The sequence below is a fragment of the Capronia epimyces genome (genome assembly GCF_000585565.1).
Source record: "Capronia epimyces CBS 606.96 chromosome Unknown aczIQ-supercont1.1, whole genome shotgun sequence".
NCBI classification, from domain to species: Eukaryota; Fungi; Ascomycota; class Eurotiomycetes; order Chaetothyriales; family Herpotrichiellaceae; genus Capronia; species Capronia epimyces.
Genome location: NW_006912904.1, coordinates 3,402,547 through 3,418,664, shown reverse-complemented (window position 1 = coordinate 3,418,664; position 16,118 = coordinate 3,402,547). Strand labels below are relative to the sequence as shown.

The 16,118-nt window shown below is 54.8% G+C and overlaps 6 protein-coding genes across 6 annotated transcripts; 3 read left to right on the top strand and 3 right to left on the bottom strand.

The window, feature by feature from the left end:
- Window positions 1-711: 711 nt before the first annotated feature.
- A1O3_01248 (uncharacterized protein) lies at window positions 712-2,064 on the top strand (the record flags this gene model as incomplete). The annotated part of the gene is made up of 3 exons (XM_007731396.1): window positions 712-779; window positions 853-925; window positions 991-2,064. 3 exons carry the CDS (start codon window positions 712-714, stop codon window positions 2,062-2,064), a joined length of 1,215 nt encoding a protein of 404 aa, XP_007729586.1.
- A 555-nt stretch (window positions 2,065-2,619) lies between these two features.
- A1O3_01247 (uncharacterized protein) lies at window positions 2,620-3,600 on the top strand (the record flags this gene model as incomplete). The annotated part of the gene is made up of 1 exon (XM_007731395.1): window positions 2,620-3,600. The coding sequence occupies one exon, from the start codon at window positions 2,620-2,622 to the stop codon at window positions 3,598-3,600; it is 981 nt and encodes a 326-aa protein (XP_007729585.1).
- A 4,628-nt stretch (window positions 3,601-8,228) lies between these two features.
- On the top strand, window positions 8,229-9,821 carry A1O3_01246 (uncharacterized protein; the record flags this gene model as incomplete). The annotated part of the gene is made up of 1 exon (XM_007731394.1): window positions 8,229-9,821. The coding sequence occupies one exon, from the start codon at window positions 8,229-8,231 to the stop codon at window positions 9,819-9,821; it is 1,593 nt and encodes a 530-aa protein (XP_007729584.1).
- Window positions 9,822-10,567: 746 nt separating this feature from the next.
- On the bottom strand, window positions 10,568-11,879 carry A1O3_01245 (uncharacterized protein; the record flags this gene model as incomplete). The annotated part of the gene is made up of 4 exons (XM_007731393.1): window positions 10,568-11,402; window positions 11,484-11,576; window positions 11,690-11,727; window positions 11,811-11,879. 4 exons carry the CDS (start codon window positions 11,877-11,879, stop codon window positions 10,568-10,570), a joined length of 1,035 nt encoding a protein of 344 aa, XP_007729583.1.
- Window positions 11,880-12,936: 1,057 nt separating this feature from the next.
- On the bottom strand, window positions 12,937-14,235 carry A1O3_01244 (uncharacterized protein; the record flags this gene model as incomplete). The annotated part of the gene is made up of 5 exons (XM_007731392.1): window positions 12,937-13,211; window positions 13,285-13,552; window positions 13,617-13,870; window positions 13,953-14,079; window positions 14,170-14,235. The coding sequence occupies 5 exons, from the start codon at window positions 14,233-14,235 to the stop codon at window positions 12,937-12,939; spliced, it is 990 nt and encodes a 329-aa protein (XP_007729582.1).
- A 353-nt stretch (window positions 14,236-14,588) lies between these two features.
- Window positions 14,589-15,900, bottom strand: A1O3_01243 (uncharacterized protein; the record flags this gene model as incomplete). Its single annotated transcript, XM_007731391.1, has 5 exons — window positions 14,589-14,732; window positions 14,782-15,480; window positions 15,561-15,675; window positions 15,727-15,791; window positions 15,841-15,900. The coding sequence occupies 5 exons, from the start codon at window positions 15,898-15,900 to the stop codon at window positions 14,589-14,591; spliced, it is 1,083 nt and encodes a 360-aa protein (XP_007729581.1).
- Between the last annotated feature and the right edge of the window lie 218 nt (window positions 15,901-16,118).

The following is a 16,118-nucleotide window of genomic DNA, read 5'->3' as shown; positions in this document are numbered from 1 at the left end:
GGAGACTTAGGAGACCCTGCTTCCTACCTATACTTCCTGCTCCCTCACCCGCTGTGCCCCCCGATGGCGTCTGGTTAGTTTATCTTAGCTCTGGGGCCACCAGGGACCGAGCAGCTCCCCCCTGCATCATGATATGAAGATCACCATCAACTGGCGTCAGGCAGTGGGCACTGGGCAGTCTTTGGTGTCTTCCTTATCCCAAGCCTCCTAAGCCTATGGGTCAGGCATGCCATGCGCTATCACCTGCTACGAGTATCCGTACCTAGGTGACCTAGGTGACTATGTACGTCTGTCATGCACATCCCGCGTCGTCGGCTCCCTCCACACTGTACCGGAGACAGTTGGGCTGGGTTGGATTGCGTTGGCTGAGCTTCGCTCGTGCTGTACAGAGCATGTACGGAGGTATACCTAGGTGACTGCTATTGCCATGCTTTTCCTTCCCTTATCACTCCCGCTGCCGCTGCTCCTCTCTCCGGTTTGCAGGTGAAACTGCTGTTTTCTCAAGCGATACTCGATCGTGATTCTTCTTCCGTCCTGCTCACCGTCACCGTTATACTCGACCTTTTTTCCAACATGTCGATCTACACCGCCGACACCTCACATCGGCCTCATCCGACGTCTCGATAAATCGAGGCGCTGAACACTTCAGCCAGACTCACCCATTCCTCACTTGTCCTACCACCCGCTAAGGCCCCGCGCCTTACGCACAGAATGACCTCCTTCTCGGCGGAGTCATGGATCTGGTATGCGGCGACCATCTCCATGGTCATTGCCCGAATGTATGCGACCCAAGATCGTTCGTTGGAGGCAGTACGCAGTACTCAGCAACTCGCACGGCTGACACATTCCTAGGGTGGCACGGCTCCTGCACTTCAAATCCCTCCTACGACTCCAAATAGAAGATGGCCTCATGGGGTTCCTGACGGTAGGTCGATCTTTGCCAGACATCGGAGATGATAGTTCGCCGGATGAGCTGTTGACCTTGCGCAGTGCTTGTATACCATCCTCATCGTCTTCCTCAACATCGACTTGGAAGTCTCGACGAACCTCATTGATCCTGCGCACCCGGTTGTGCTGACGCCGCAAGAGATCTCGGACCGGAGGTTTGGCTCCAAGACCATCCTCCTGGTCGAGCAATGCATGTGTGCCGTCCAGTGGGGGACTAAGTGCTGTTTACTCCTCCTCTACTGGCGCCTGACCCAAAACCTCATTCAAAATCTGGTCGTCAAGGGGGCGGCGATATACGTCGGACTCACGTATGTGGTCATGGAAGTTCTCTACTTCGCAGTCTGGTGCCGGCCCTTCCACGAGTACTGGGCAGTGCCCACCGACAACCAGCAATGTAGCACAGCGTTGCACCACCTCATCACCAATTTGGTCTTCAACTTGACGAGCGACATCCTGATCATGTCCATCCCTCTGCCGCTTTTTCTCAAGGCCCATCTCGAGTTCAAGCGCAAGCTTCTCCTCGTCTTCCCTTTCAGTCTCGGATTGTTCACCATGCTCTGCGCGATATTGAGCAAGCGACTGAGTTTCACCCAACCCTACAGCTCTGAATGGGTGTTTTGGTATTGCCGAGAAGCAAGCACTGCGATGATCGTGGCCAACATGCCCTACAGCTGGGCTCTGATCCGAAGGGCATTCAACCTCCGATCCTTCTTGGGCGACTCGACGGTGGATCGGATGCAAGGGGGCCAGCCCAGGGATCTTCACGGTTACAGTCTCGGTGCTGTCACATTGGAAAGCCATCCGACCTCGCGACAGGCCAGCCGGGCAAGCGAGACCACGAGGAGATTCTGGCATCCGACCACTCCCCACAAGGCGCACGATGTTACCGACAAACAATCGGACATGCATGCGAGATCATGGCAGCGAGGTTCGGCGGCCCAGGAGAAAGAAATCGATATTGAGGCCCACCCAGCTCCTAGCAGTAACAGCAGTGCCGCGTCGGTCCCCAGGCCACCGCAAGCAACGAGCACGGATTGGACCCTGGATCGGCTTTACCCCTTGGACGATGACGAGATCGGATTAAACGACGTGACGCGACGACGATATGAGGGCTGATCTCCGGGCGTGACGACTGGAATGACGGCGCACTTTGCACTTTGTCACCATCAATCATCCCCGACCACCAACGACTGATGTGAGCTGCAATTCTCAGCAGCTACTAATTTGCATGTACCGAGCTGATGTGACACTTGACCTTGACACCCCTGTACAAGGACCATCCGGCGGGCATGGTACCAGATACAAGATACAGTGGCCTGTCCTTGAGACACCAGCATATATGGCGGCGAGTCAGGGGTCTTCACGTGGTGCATATCCAGGCTTGAACTTTCGAGTCATGCACAGCTATGACATCACATTCTACAAGTTCCGAGTACGCTTCTTGGCAGACTAACTGGAAGCGGCCGAAGCTGACAAAATGCAAAGTGACGCAGGCAGAATTTCCGGCTTTGTCACTATTCCCTCGATCTTTCTCGGTTGACAAAGGAACTCAACACAAAGCCCAGTGCCACCACAAGGACTAACCCGTAGTCATTCATTTCCGACACAGGTAAGCTTCACTCAACTCCTCTCAATGTACTCCCAGCCCTGTGCCGTCGAAGAATAGGGGCCATGGCTAAATCCAGCGCAGCACAGCTAGTCGATGGTCGTCAACAGCGTCCGTCGTTTTCGCAGGACCATCATACACTAAGCTACGTCCAATACCACGACGACGAACAAGAGTTGCACTGGGCTGAACCTGTCGAACAACATCCATCCCGTCACTATAACCCTCACCCTCACGGTCGGCGCGAACCTCGGCCTCGGCCTCAACATGTCGCAACCATCAAACGACGACCTGTCAATCCAATAATCTCTACCAAACCACCCCCTCCGGACATCGACGAAAATCCCTTGCTGTCCCCTATCATACCCTCCCCGCTGCGAATCCGCAGGCCCAAGGACCCCCGAGCGCTCCAAATGTCTCCGACTCCCGCGCGCTCGGTGCGCCTGCTTGTGGCATCCATTGGCAATCCGCCACCATACCACACGACTCGCCATTCGGCGGGACACATCCTGCTCAAATCGCTCGCCACACGTTTGAACCTACCTCCGCCCTCGGTATCCAAAGCTCTAGGCAGCGGAAGTTCCAGTTTCGGGGCAGATGTTGGGAGACCAGAATATACACTTTGGCAGAGCTCAAGCATGATGAACGTGTCGGGCACAGGAACACTCAAGGCCTGGAAGCTTTTCAACGACTTACAGCGGTCATCATCGTCGGACATTGTGACGGCGTTGGTTGTGCTCCATGACGAGCTCGAGTCCTCCACAGGCACGATCAAACTCCGCCGCGGCGAGTCAAGCCCCAGAGGCCACAACGGCATCAAATCGATCCAGCAATCACTAAGGTCAGGCGGCCAGCTCGGTTCTTTAGGTGACTGTCTCATCAAGATCGGGATCGGGATTTCACGCCCGTCTTCCAGGGACAGCCACGATGTAAGTGCCTGGGTTTTGGGCCAACTGACTCATGTGGAACGCTCCAAGATTGAAGCCGCGACCGAGAGTCTGGTTGCTGTGCTTGAGAGTGAGATTGGGAGATTGGAAAGATGTTGAATCCAATCACTCTTGAAATTCAGTACTGCGATTCTCGTCTTAGGCGGCCCCTGACATGCCTCAACTTGATCAGCAGCAAAGCCGGGCGAGGACTGGATCATTTGTTTGCTTGTTTGTTTCCCCTTGCTGCTCTGGCCCGTGACATTACTGTCAATGTTGTTACTATTGACGCTGATGGTGGTGGAACTAGCCATCGGGCACCCCTAGAGTTTGTAGACCGAGATACCCATTTTGCGTGCATTTGCTTTAGCTTTAGGTCGATCTGGGCAATGGTGTGGTAGATGCCTTGACACCTTTTCTGCTGGTGCTGGTGCTGGATCAGGGTTTACAGTACTACAGTATATGGCTATACAAGGATCTGGCTCTGGCTCTGGCTCTGGTTTTGGTTTTGGTTTTATTTGTGACGCTTTAGTCCGCCCAGTAAGTAGGTAGTGAAGGGTGCCGCGCTTCAACGATGGCCATTTCCAAGACCAACTTATTACCAGAAGTGTGATGCCATAAAGGACTGGATGTGTTGTACGAACGGAAGATACGAGTCTCGTCTGTCTCAGATACAGATACGGATACCCTCCCTCCCTACCTAATTAGTACCTACCTACTTAATTAAACTTGTCTATTTCAGCATCTGGGTCCGGCATCCTGCCATGCCATGGTGATCCGCCCCGTGTCTCGTCGTGTCGTGTCAGCTCGGCTTCGAAAGTCCCTCCTTCTCGGGGCCATGACACGACTGAACGGCCATCGACTTCGACTTCCTTCAAGGGAAACCTGCATCTCCCTCGGAAAGCAGACCAGACCAGACCAGACCCGACCAGACCAGTGTAGTGTAGCGTAGCGTAGTGTAGTGTAGTCAGTCAGGTTCACGGCCGAATACACCATCCTCACAGGCTCTGAGGTGGGGTGGACGATGCGTCGACAGCGTTGTTGGACCGGACTGGCATTCATCGACGTCTATCTGAAGACTGCTTGACAAGTCGAAATGATGTGATGTGCTGTGGTGTGGTGTAGTAAGGTGAGGTGAATGCGGTTGTGCTCGCAGCAGTGGCGCGGCTCGGGACCACCGTCCCACTGGACAAGCTTGACGGAAAATGCTTTCTCTGTGTTTCTGTTTCTCTGCTCGGCGAGCTTGAGCGGCCGTGTCGGTGTCTGTCGCTCATGCCGTTCTACTCCTTGACTGGACTCCAACTCGGGGGGGAAATTGGGGTGACGGATATAAATTGACCTCGAAGCGGTAGCAATGGGGTGGCTGTTGCTGGTCCTGAGCCCTGGGTCCCGGTTCCTGGGTCCTAGGTCCTGGGTGCTATTCGTCTTTGTTCGAGTCACTTGGGAGATGGCCTCTGCGGTCCCGTGGGACGGAGAATCCCAGAGACATCGTAGTGACCTCGACCCAAGTTGATTGGAGCCTCCATGGTGGCAGTGGCTGCGACGGGGAAGGCGACTGTTGATGGGCTAAGGAATGGTGAATCTATGGGCTTTGATTGACTTGACGGCCCTTGAATGCGGTAGCTTTTTGTGTGAGCGTGTGTAAGAGTGTGTGACTATGCGAGTATGTGAGTATGTGGGAGAGAGGATACGTGTCAGAAAGTATAGACAGCTGGGGGATGTGTAGAAGAAACTTCACATCTGAACCGGACGAGGCCTCTTTATACAGGCCTAAGGCCGATGATCAAGTCAGACTTTTCGTATATACATAGTACATACGTCGGCTGGGCTGGGGGCGGGCTGGGCTGGATGAGGTGAGGTGAGGCGGATCGGTGTGTGTCTGCATGGCGAGCTCCCGTCAGGCACCACCACCACCAACCACCAGGGCCAGCCGACCGTCTCACTCACATTTGACCCAAATGGACACTTCCCAGAAGATCGATCCGTCAGTTCCTCTGTGTTGCTGGTCGGCACTGCATCAGCTGTCAAAGATGCGGTGACCGTGTGGGGGTTCAGGTCCCGGGCCCTTAGTAGGATGACAGGAACTAACTGCACGTAGTAGAGAGGACTTAGGCCACGGAGGTGTGTCCAACACCATCTGGCTTCTGCCATAGTCTCTCTCGTCTGCCAGGCCAGGCATGATGATGCAGCATGCATGCATGCAAGGAAGGGGAAATGCAAATGCAGGTGCAGATGCAGATGCAGATGCAGACAAAAACCACGCTACTCTGGAGACAGGCGTCAGTTTCACCTGGGCCGAGCATTTGCGGTGTCTCGTCGTGCCGGGATGTTGGACAATAGTAGTACTCCGTAGATAGAGATGACTGCTCAAGTTCAGGCCATCTCACGTATCACACCAAGCCAGCGATTGTGTGTGGCCGATCTGCGGTCTGCCGGTCTCGGTAGCGTATGGCGGACTGGAAACTCGGTCCATGTTGCTCGTGTGTGTGTACGGTGTACGGAGTACGGAGTGGTGGAATTGCATGTGCCGGTCTGCAAACCGTCATCTGGAAGAAGAAAAGATGTTGAGGCCCAGAAAAGCGGTGAGGAGGAAGAGAAGGAGGAAGGAGGCTGACAGGCGCCAATCCGGCCCCCGTCAGCCTTCGGCCCCGTCTCCCACGCGTGACTGGCATTAACTACTAGGTGCCTATGTAATAGTAGTATGTACGGATCTACTGTATGGTTCTACTGTACCGAGTACGGATACTGTGCGGTCTAAGGCTGCTTGGTGCGCCGCGGCGGACGAGGTCGAGGAAGAGGTCGAAGGACGGATGCTGTAGCACAGAGATCGAGGCCGCCTGGTATCCGCTTAGCTGACTGGTGCTGAGGCGGCCAGGAATGACCGACTCTCTACTGTCCTCCGTACCCAAAAATGAGGGACGGGGGACAGTAGCATGCAGCCTGCAAGCCACACAGGGGACAGGCGTAACTACTGCAGGATCCATGTCAGGTACAGTACGGATACGCATGCAGGGGAGAGACATGTGGACAGGTCGCATGTGTACTCCAGACATGACTACTATCAGGCTAGTATACTCTCCGTACTCTGGAGCATCTCAACAGTCTCTTTCAGGTCCTGTGCAGATGCCGATCCAGGCCTAGCAGAATGCAAATGCATACGGCTGTCAAATCCTGAACTTTCTGCATGGTGGAGAACCTTCTGTTCCAACAGTCAATCGACAAAGATGATATCGTCCTCTTCATCACCACGCCATACCATACTTGCTATGCAGTGTCCCCTGGCGATCTAGAGACGAGAGGAGGTGGCCGTCAGCGCCTCCTTCGGCTTCCACGCACATCAGTCAACTCCGTTGTGCTGATTGATCGATCTAAGGAGACGCTCATGCATTGACAGAAGCTCTGGCTTTCCACTGACTGAAGGATAAATCCTGGCAGAAAAGACAAGACACTCGTTTTGCTGGCAGCAAAAGGTAAAAATGTTCTGGCCATCACCTTGCGTTCAGACGTGGATCGATGCCCACAGCACCCTTTTTCACGCAGCATCTGAAAGACAGGCCCGACATCGACTTGCCAGTGAGCTCTTCTTCGACGGAGAAGAGTCGTGCACCCACATAGCCCCATCCCGTCATTGATCGAGAGGTTTCTAGAGTCCATTCCCTCCAGATTTCTGATGGGGATTGAAGATAGTACCGTTGGGAGCCAGGGTGCATGAATGAGTGACAGTTTTCCAGACCGACCCGCTTACCATGTTTGGGGGGGAGGGCGTCCACGTAGAGCAAGCCAGCCATTAGGCTTCTTACCTGTCAATCCAGACACGACCTCTATCGACATCTGTAGCACGTCCCCAGTCCCCGGTCCCCGGTCCCTGTTCTGCCAAGGGAGAGTTGGGCAACAAATTTATGTGTGTATCCATAATCCGTGCGGTCCGCTGCAACAAAGTGCCCCAGTCTCAAAGAGCGGTGACGGCAGACTGGACGGGCCACTCACATGCACTGCATCCCGGAATTCTTATCTTTGCCATCATGTACGGGAAGTCAAGTATTGGTCTTGGGGAGACCACGGAAGCCAGGTTGACTTGATCTCGTACTTATCAAGGGCCGGGAGCAACATGTCCTGCCCAACGTGGCTCGAATTGGACACGCCGCGAGAGATGTTCAAGTTGGTCACCTCGCCTCGGTGAGCTGGTCTGGGTGTTGAGCCAGTCAGGGACTCCGTCCTGTGAACGTCCCTGGGGATATCATATCCAACATAACGTTCTTCACCACTTTACCGAGCTGGGAGGCAATGAGGTCTGAGGGCACGAAATCGACCGCAGTGGAGAGACGACGTGACTGTGTAACGGAGATCCGAGATCCAGCGGGAGACAAAGTGCTCACCTCAAGCGACAGAACAATGAGATGCCACGAGAGGGTATTGTCGACAGACGTATACAGATACAGAAATGGCTGAAGCTCGTCACAGCTTAGGTATTGGGTTGAGTTTTGGAATGTCTCATTCTTTGTAGTCGAAAACTCTTTCGTCTGACAAGACAAATCGTCTCACCAAGCTGCGCTCAATGTGCCACCGTATTAGTCCACCTTTTCAGTCAGACGAGATATCTCCCACCACTACTTGTTCATGGGGGAATCGTCTGCGATTTGTTGTTGGCTGCGACACTGAAGAAGACTCGCACTCAACACCGCAGCATCCATCATACTACCACACTGCCTACTAATGCTCTGAATGCATCCTAACACTATGGCTCTCAGATGCCACGCCTGCCTCCAGCCTTAATTCGCCAGGCTGCCGCTCAACACCCTCTCCTCCCTCTTCTACTACGCGTTTGCCGGGACATCTACTCCGCTCAGAATGAGCTTCGCTGGCTGCAGGAACACGCCCGCGATACTGTACTTACGAAGAGACGGAAACATGATCGTCCGCCAGCGCGGTCCAGGAGAGTTTTGAGATCTCTGCCACAAAGGCATGCCTGTAAAGGTCTTCTGGTTCCTACATCGGGCAGGACGCATAGTGACCGATTTTGCAAAGATGGAGAGGAGCAATCCTGGGAAGAAAAACCCGGCAGCCTCGACGAAGAACACCCTCTGATACTCGACATCACTAGCAGGCGACTATCATCGGGCGTACCTCCGTGGGATCCGGTCCGCGAATGTGAAGTTCGCGGAGGACACAGCAAACCCATCCCAGGTCAACCTACCGAATCTGCACTGCGGGATACACTTTTGGGTCGCCATACTGAGGTTGCGCACACGCGGAGACTTCTCGCCGGATATGTGACCAGAAGAGCGAGAGGGGTGCCGCTACAATATCTTCTCGGTAGCCAACCATTCGGCAATCTCGAGATACTGACCCGGAAAGCGGTGCTCATACCCAGACCCGAGACCGAGACTTACACCGAACACGTCGCCAGATTGCTCCTTTCATGGCTTCACCGCGCTACTCCCAGTAGCCAGACGTCGGTTGGCGGACGCAAGAAACTGAGGATCCTTGATCTATGCTCGGGAACTGGCTGTATAGCACTGCTGTTACATTCGCTTCTCAAAGCGCCCCAATCGAAGGTGGCTTCCAACGAGAACATGGATCTGGAGATACTTGGCAGCGACATAAGCAGTGATGCAATTCATCTGGCAGAAAGAAACCTACAGCATAACATCGCTAACGGATTGCTCCGCACGGACGCTGCTCAGGATATCTCCTTTCGGCAGATGGACATCCTCCAATCGGCAAGGTTGAACGCGACCGAGATGCGTGCACTCTTTGAGAAGGGCGGCTCCGGCCATGATGACGCTTCAGGCCTACACACCCCATGGGACGTCATCATCTCGAACCCTCCATACATCTCGCCCCGAGACTATGGCCCCGGCGGCAAAACCGAGTCGAGCGTGCGCAAGTATGAGCCCAGAATTGCACTCGTCCCCCCGGTGTCTGGTTCATCACTGGACGGAAACCCCGCCACCGATCCAGGTGACGTGTTCTACGGGCCTTTGATGGACTTGATACATGGCCTAGGTGCGAGGCTTCTGCTCATGGAAGTCGGCGATTCGCAACAAGCCGGCCGCGTACATGAGATGGCTCGACGGAAATTTGGAGCAACCACTTCAAACGCCGACCGTGCTGTGCTGTTTGAGGCGTGGCAGAACGACGGCACGGAGAGACTGCTGCCTGCACACTTGCCGGCGGATCAAGGCCAAGGCCTTGCCATTGCGGGCGACGCTGCACGACAGGCGGCTGAGGTCACGGCGTCAGTAGACACCGGCACCGGCACCGGTGTCTCCGATCGAGCCGTCGTCATCTGGACGGGAGATCTCGCACAGTGGCGGCGCTCGGCGAGATGGGCTGCGTGACACGAGGGAGCGCTGAGGCACGGATCGAGGTAGAATCCATATAGAAGTCAACTGTCACCGGATCTACTGTACCCCGGGCCATCTGGAACTGGAACGAGCGAGTACCCGAGGCACTGCTTCGGCTTAGGCCACCTGATGGGGAAAGGCGAGATGTGGTGGTGTGGTGTGCATGATATCCCCTGTTTTGTTTGCGTAGTGTTTGCGTAGTGTAGTGGACTGCATATAGATACAGTACATATGTATCAACTCGGTCATGTCTAGCCTCCAACGCCTTCGCTGTCCCGTGTCGTCCCTATTCCCATATATTCGTATCCCCCTGTACATTCCTTGTGGAAGCGCAATTTGCCGCCGTTCCTTGAATTGTTGCCTCCAACACCAACTCATTTTTCTACTCATTCTCGCGCCAGGCCCCTTTTCTCCTTTTCTCTCTCATATCTTGTCGTCGGGCTCCCTGCCAGATGATGCGGTTTCACCGCCCGTTCCTCTGTATCGAACGTATCGTTCACCCTGTAATCCGTCCTCAACGCCGTGTCCACCAGCGACTTGAGTGCAGTCTTTTCCGATCCCCTAATTTTTCCCCCATCAGGTTTCTTTTCGTTTCGTTTCGTTTCATTCCATTTTATTCCAAGAAGAATCGCAATCAACGCCTGCCCCAAACGGGCGCCATGGACACTCTCCGGGCCCCCCAAAAAAGCAAAAGAGGCGACCCCGGACGGGCGATGTTCCCGTGGTGACTGTTGCCCGCCCTAATGAGAATCATGTCTAGCTAGTGGGGCCGGTTTACGACCATAGGCGATATTCATGCGATGAACGGCATGGACTCTCGAGCTGCGGATCTCGGCGCGGACGTTGGCGCAAAGAATGCTGACCTCGTCCGCCGTCCAGCCGAGGACAGAGGTGAGCAGGCGCAAGGTCCAGTTCTCGAGGCCGGTCTCGACGTGGGCGCGAGCCCAGTGGCCGAGGTCCTTGAGGGTGGGATCCCGCGGCCAGGGCCCGACGGGCCACTTGAAGGGATGTTGGACGACCTCTTCGAACCCGGCATCGATCATATGCTGGCCCATGCTCTCCAGGACTTGCAGCTCGCGATTGAGTACCCTGTGGCACTCCGGGCCGACCTTGTTCCAGGCCGCGATGCCGCCGTCGCGCGGCAGGCTGTCGTCGTCGCTAGTGAACTGCGCAGAATACTCGGCCTGCTCGATGTAGCCGCCGGGCTTGAGGCAGCGCATGCATTGCGCGTACAGGACCGGCCAGTCCGTAATGGAGCCGTGCAGGCCGCGGATGTGGATGAAGTCGAACTGATTCTCGGCAAACGTCCATTCCGCTTCCATGTCGTCGATCTCGAACCGCACATTCGGCGGCACCCACGTCGGCTGGATGGGCGACAGATCGGTCCCGATCACCAGCGCGGATGGGTGCATGTCAGCCATGTCGATCGCCCAGGCTCCCGTACCGGTGCCTAGGTCCAGGATCTGTGATGGCGTGGGATGGATGGGGGCTAGAAACAAACGTCCATTGAGTGTCTTCATGTACAGGTTGTGTCCGATGTCAAGGTGCTCGTTTGCTTCCTCATCGTTCGAGCCCCTGCAACGAGGCGATCGTGACAGTCAGTGACCATGGTCTTGTCTTGTTATTGCGCTGGGAACAATTAGAGCTCCGACTTACCAGTATTTTCCATCTTTGAAAGAATGATACGTCCGGCCGTTCTCGATGCGGTAATCTCTTATCCAGGACGAAATCGACGTCGTCTCTGTGATTCTGGGGAGGGAGAAAAAAAAATCAGGTCAGCACTGGTAGGCGTTTGATGGGCCTCCCGAGAGACACGTCTCTTTTTCCCCTTCGGGCCGTAGAATGGACTGGAGGCCACTCACGCATCATCACCGTATGCCGAATCGTTCGAGTCAATGTCCTATTCCAGCAAGTCGCAGTCAACAACAGGTCTGTGTTGGGCTCGACCGACACGAGCTTCAGCAACACGGGGGCTTGTCTTACAGTGTCAGGTGCGATATGACTCCCTTGGTCACTGTCTTGCTGACCCGCAGCTTCCTCGTCCTGACACATGATGCCACAACACAACACAACCTTGCGTACGCAGCCTTTCCACCTCGCTGCAGAAGTCGAAAAAGGAAGTGACTGACGAAGCGAAGAGACGCGTGGATAGTGCAGAGGTAGAAGCTGTCAGGTGGAAACTTTGAGAGACAGCTGCCCTTTGCTTTGCCTTTAGTGGCTCTAGCCCCCGCTTCTTTTGCGACAATTGAACCCGCCTGACGATTTGCAGGGTTTGACGGGCCGCACCGTGGGGGAGGGATTTTTTCGCCCTTCGAGAATGTGGCTACGGTACGGAGGCCTCTGTACATAGAGCCCCGCAGGAAGCAAGATATCTATCGTGTTGCACTGTACGCGTCTTGGACGTAGATGGCGACAGATCGCCTCACAGGCCCAAGTCTCAAATCTGTGAGCTGCAGCCTCGTCCGTTATTTATGCGCATAGGAGTACGGAGTACGTAGGTATAGCGAGCGAGGTCGGTTGCCTGATTTGGAATTCTGGTTGTTCGCGAGGTGGCACGTCTGGCAATGGCCCTTATTGGCTGTCCCTGCTCTTGGGGCGGCTTGGTAGCTGATCCGGCCCTGATCCGTCGTTGGTTAGTAGTTCCCAAGTGATAAGTAGCGTATACATTACTATCGCCCGACACCGGAGTGGAACTGCAGTGGCTCTTTGGACACGTGGTGGTGGGGTGTTGAGACGGACAGAGTAGTACTCGGTAGCATTCTTTCGGAGGAGGGCGGATCGCGGAGGGTGGAGGGTGGAGGGAGGAGGGAGGCCGGTGGATAGTGGACAGTGGACAGTGGACATCAGATATTCCTGAGCACACCCTACACCTTGTGCCTACACCCTGCACGTGAGGGATGGAACCAAAGATGGGGTGAGCAGCTTGTATGTGAAAGAGTACGGAGTGCCACCTAATGGAGCGGAAATCGTCTCTTTGTATCTAAGCCAGATTTATATACTATATACGGAGTATATACAAGTATATACACTCTCCGATCGGAGAGAGTCCGTTGACACAGATAGTCAGGGTTAGATGCAACATCAATGTCAACCATAGGTCGTTAGGCGGCTAGTCCAGCACGAATCTCGCCCCATCCACCGCCTTGGCCATCATCTCATGGGCCAGACTTAAACTTGGGAAGACGTGGAAATAGTGAGGCAGGCCGGCGTAATGGTCGAGCTTGCTTTTGACGCCGCTCTCCCGGAGCCTGTAGTCCAGTAAAATCCCATCATCCCGCGCACAGTCCTTCTCTGCGGTAACGATGTAGCAGGGGGGAAACTTGGAAAGATCGTCTGCGAGGAGGGGAAAGTGCCGCGGACTGGTGAAATCAATATCGTAATGTGCTGGAGGTTGTCAGCCCACCGACCATGGGTGAGAGGCAATGGCTGCCGTACACCGTGCCGGGAGAACACTTACACCAGATGAACTTGGCCAATTCGAGGCCAAACACTGGCACGCCACTGTTGCCGTTGTCTTCCCATGATGTGTACATGTGCTTATACTTGCCGTCGTACTCCCAGTGTAGCACCACAGGGCACAGGAGCACACATCCAGTCACCGATGTGGAATCGCCATCGCACATGAACCGGTACGCTATCTGAGTGGCGAGGAAGGCGCCCGCCGAGCCGCCGCAGAGGATGGTCTTGAACGGATCTTGGCCGAGCTTATGGGCTCTGTTCCGACACTGGTTTTCGGGTCAGGGCCATCATGGACTAGAGCATGGAGACGAGAGGAGCTGGGAGACTGACCCACGGCACAGATAGCGCACCAACGTCGATAATGCCGTCCATCTTCACCTTCGGAGCCTTGGGATAGTTGACGCTGATTACCAGGCAGGGCACTTTGGCGGCAAAGATACGGCAGTGCGCATCCTCCGTGTCGAGGGTGCCGGCGATGTAGCCTCCGCCGTGGAAATAGACCATCAGAGGCAGAGGCTTGGTGGACGCCGGCTGGTAGATGCGAACGTCCAGACTGCCATGCTGACTGTCGGTCTTTTCGTCCCCTGGAGGCCCCGTCCGTTAGACTCCTAAGCCTTGTCTTCGTCTTGTCTCGGGGGACACAGCGACGTCTTGGGACACACTTACAGACCGTCAACGCCTCAGGCAGGGGGGGCCATTGCTTGGCCAGTCCGGCAAAGACAGCATCGTAGGTAGGCACGTCGACAGAAAAGTCGCCCGTCATGACATAGCGTCCCCCGGCCGCATCTTCGAGCTGTTGCGCACGGTCAGGTCAGCATGCAGGGATCCCATGGCGGGGTTACACAAAGGTAAGGGGTCTTCCACTCGGAGCTCTCAAACTTACTGCCAGCCATTCGGGTCGGTATCCTTCTCGAGGCCATTTCTGACCGCCACTGGGGTCTGTCGCCATGACTATGACTGCGCAGAAAACAGTAGCAGGAGAGAGTACGTGGTGCCAAGTGTATCCTAATTACCTAGGCAGGTGGCTGCACGCTACGAGTGATCAGATGATGGGGAATCAATGAGCAAACAGGGCAAACGTCGCAGCGCAGTCTACAAAACAGACCAACATCTAACATACGACCAACACAACACCCTACACAAGGAACCCTTAAGTTGATGAGGCGGTAGCAATACCACCCCGAGCGAGAACTACTAACATTAATAGCATGCAACCTACATCGTGTTTGTCGTAAATCGATCATCCCAGCAAAGACACCCGTTTCGACCCAAATTGTCACCCGAGACCAGCCGGCATCATTGTCATGCCTTGACAGCAAACTGCTTCAGGTAGAGATAGTGCTCCATATTCTGGTCAACCGTGTCCCGGATCACTTTGGCAGCTTGCTTCCCGTATTTCTCTTGCCACTCGGCATCCCATTCAGCCTCGGATTTGGCAGCTTTCTTCTATCTCAGGTTAGCTCGGATCAGAAGTGCTGACAAGAATGGGCCGTACATGAGTCCTCGGCTTGAGATCCTTTGAATCAATGGCATCCTCATGGAACCCTCTCCATTTTTCGAAGGCCGCCTTGGCACGCCTTTGGTCCTCTTCATTGTCCCAGTTGAGCATTTCTTGCCGAAAGTCCAAGCCGATGTTCTTGCAATACGCCTTCAAAATGCCCTCCGGATTGTCGAGTAGATCGTCAGCATCAATCACGCAAGTTTCGGGCTTGTCTGCCTCGCCATTGGCAGTCCCGTCTGCTTGGCCGGTAACCTTGTGTCCTACTAAACCCGCTTCCCTGGTAAAGTCGAAGAATCGACGCAGCTCATCGTATCCAGCTTCGTTCGGGTAAAACTCGTAAAAGCCGGTCATCTCGTCCAGAGGAGGAATGGTGCAACGGTAATACGAGGGAATACTCGAGTGAGGATCCCGGATGAGGAAGGTGAAATGGAACTTCTCCAGCAAAACGTTCGGCACGACGGTGGGGTTTCCCGGCTCGCCATCGGTAGAGTATGGAAACGGAGGCTCCCTGTTCACGCCCTGAACACTGCTGGCCCGAGGGGGTTCGTGTTCTCCGTTGGTTGCCTTGACTCCATTCTCCGATTCGGTGCCGATGCCACGCTTCTTCGTATGCAAAGAGGGCGCAATTCGTGCGGGTTGGCGATCGGGAGGGACCAAGTAGTAGATGATATCCTTGATGAAGAGACGTTTTCCCTGGGCTGGGTGTAAGCATAGAACACGCAGGCTTGTAGTGATGCCCGCATGACAGCAAGACTCCCTGAGCGGCATCACACCTCGGATTCTTCGCGATCTAGTCGATCGAAGATCGTCTTGTAGGTAGATTCACTAAACCCCGAGGCCTTTCTAGTGTCTTCATCGGCCTCAAAACGAGCACTCAGTCTCTCGGGCCTGAGCGGTGGTCAGACACTGCTTTGGAGGCCCATCGTCTTTCATACTCACCCATAATAGAATGCATCGCCAAAGGGTTCATGAACACAGGCCAGGTCTTTCCTGGTCATGAAAACCTTGACTCTATCAGCATTTCGGCCTCGAAAACAATCAAGTGACACAAACCCGTTCGAAGGCGGTACTACACGCACGCGGATGCGTGGCACAGAAGATAGGTTTGGCCATGACAACAGTCGCCCTCTTGCTGACAATGCTACAAGTCAATGGAAGAGGTCAACCCGCCTTGGCCGACGTGACTCAGGTTGAAAAGAATGTCAAGGTTCTGTAAACCCAGTGGAAGATATTGTTTGAGGCCCTTTTCGGCCAGCTATAATGAGACAAGACGGCACGTTGGCAGTCTGGCCGGGGAATACGCGAGCCCAGTCTCGAGGGAATCAAGAGCT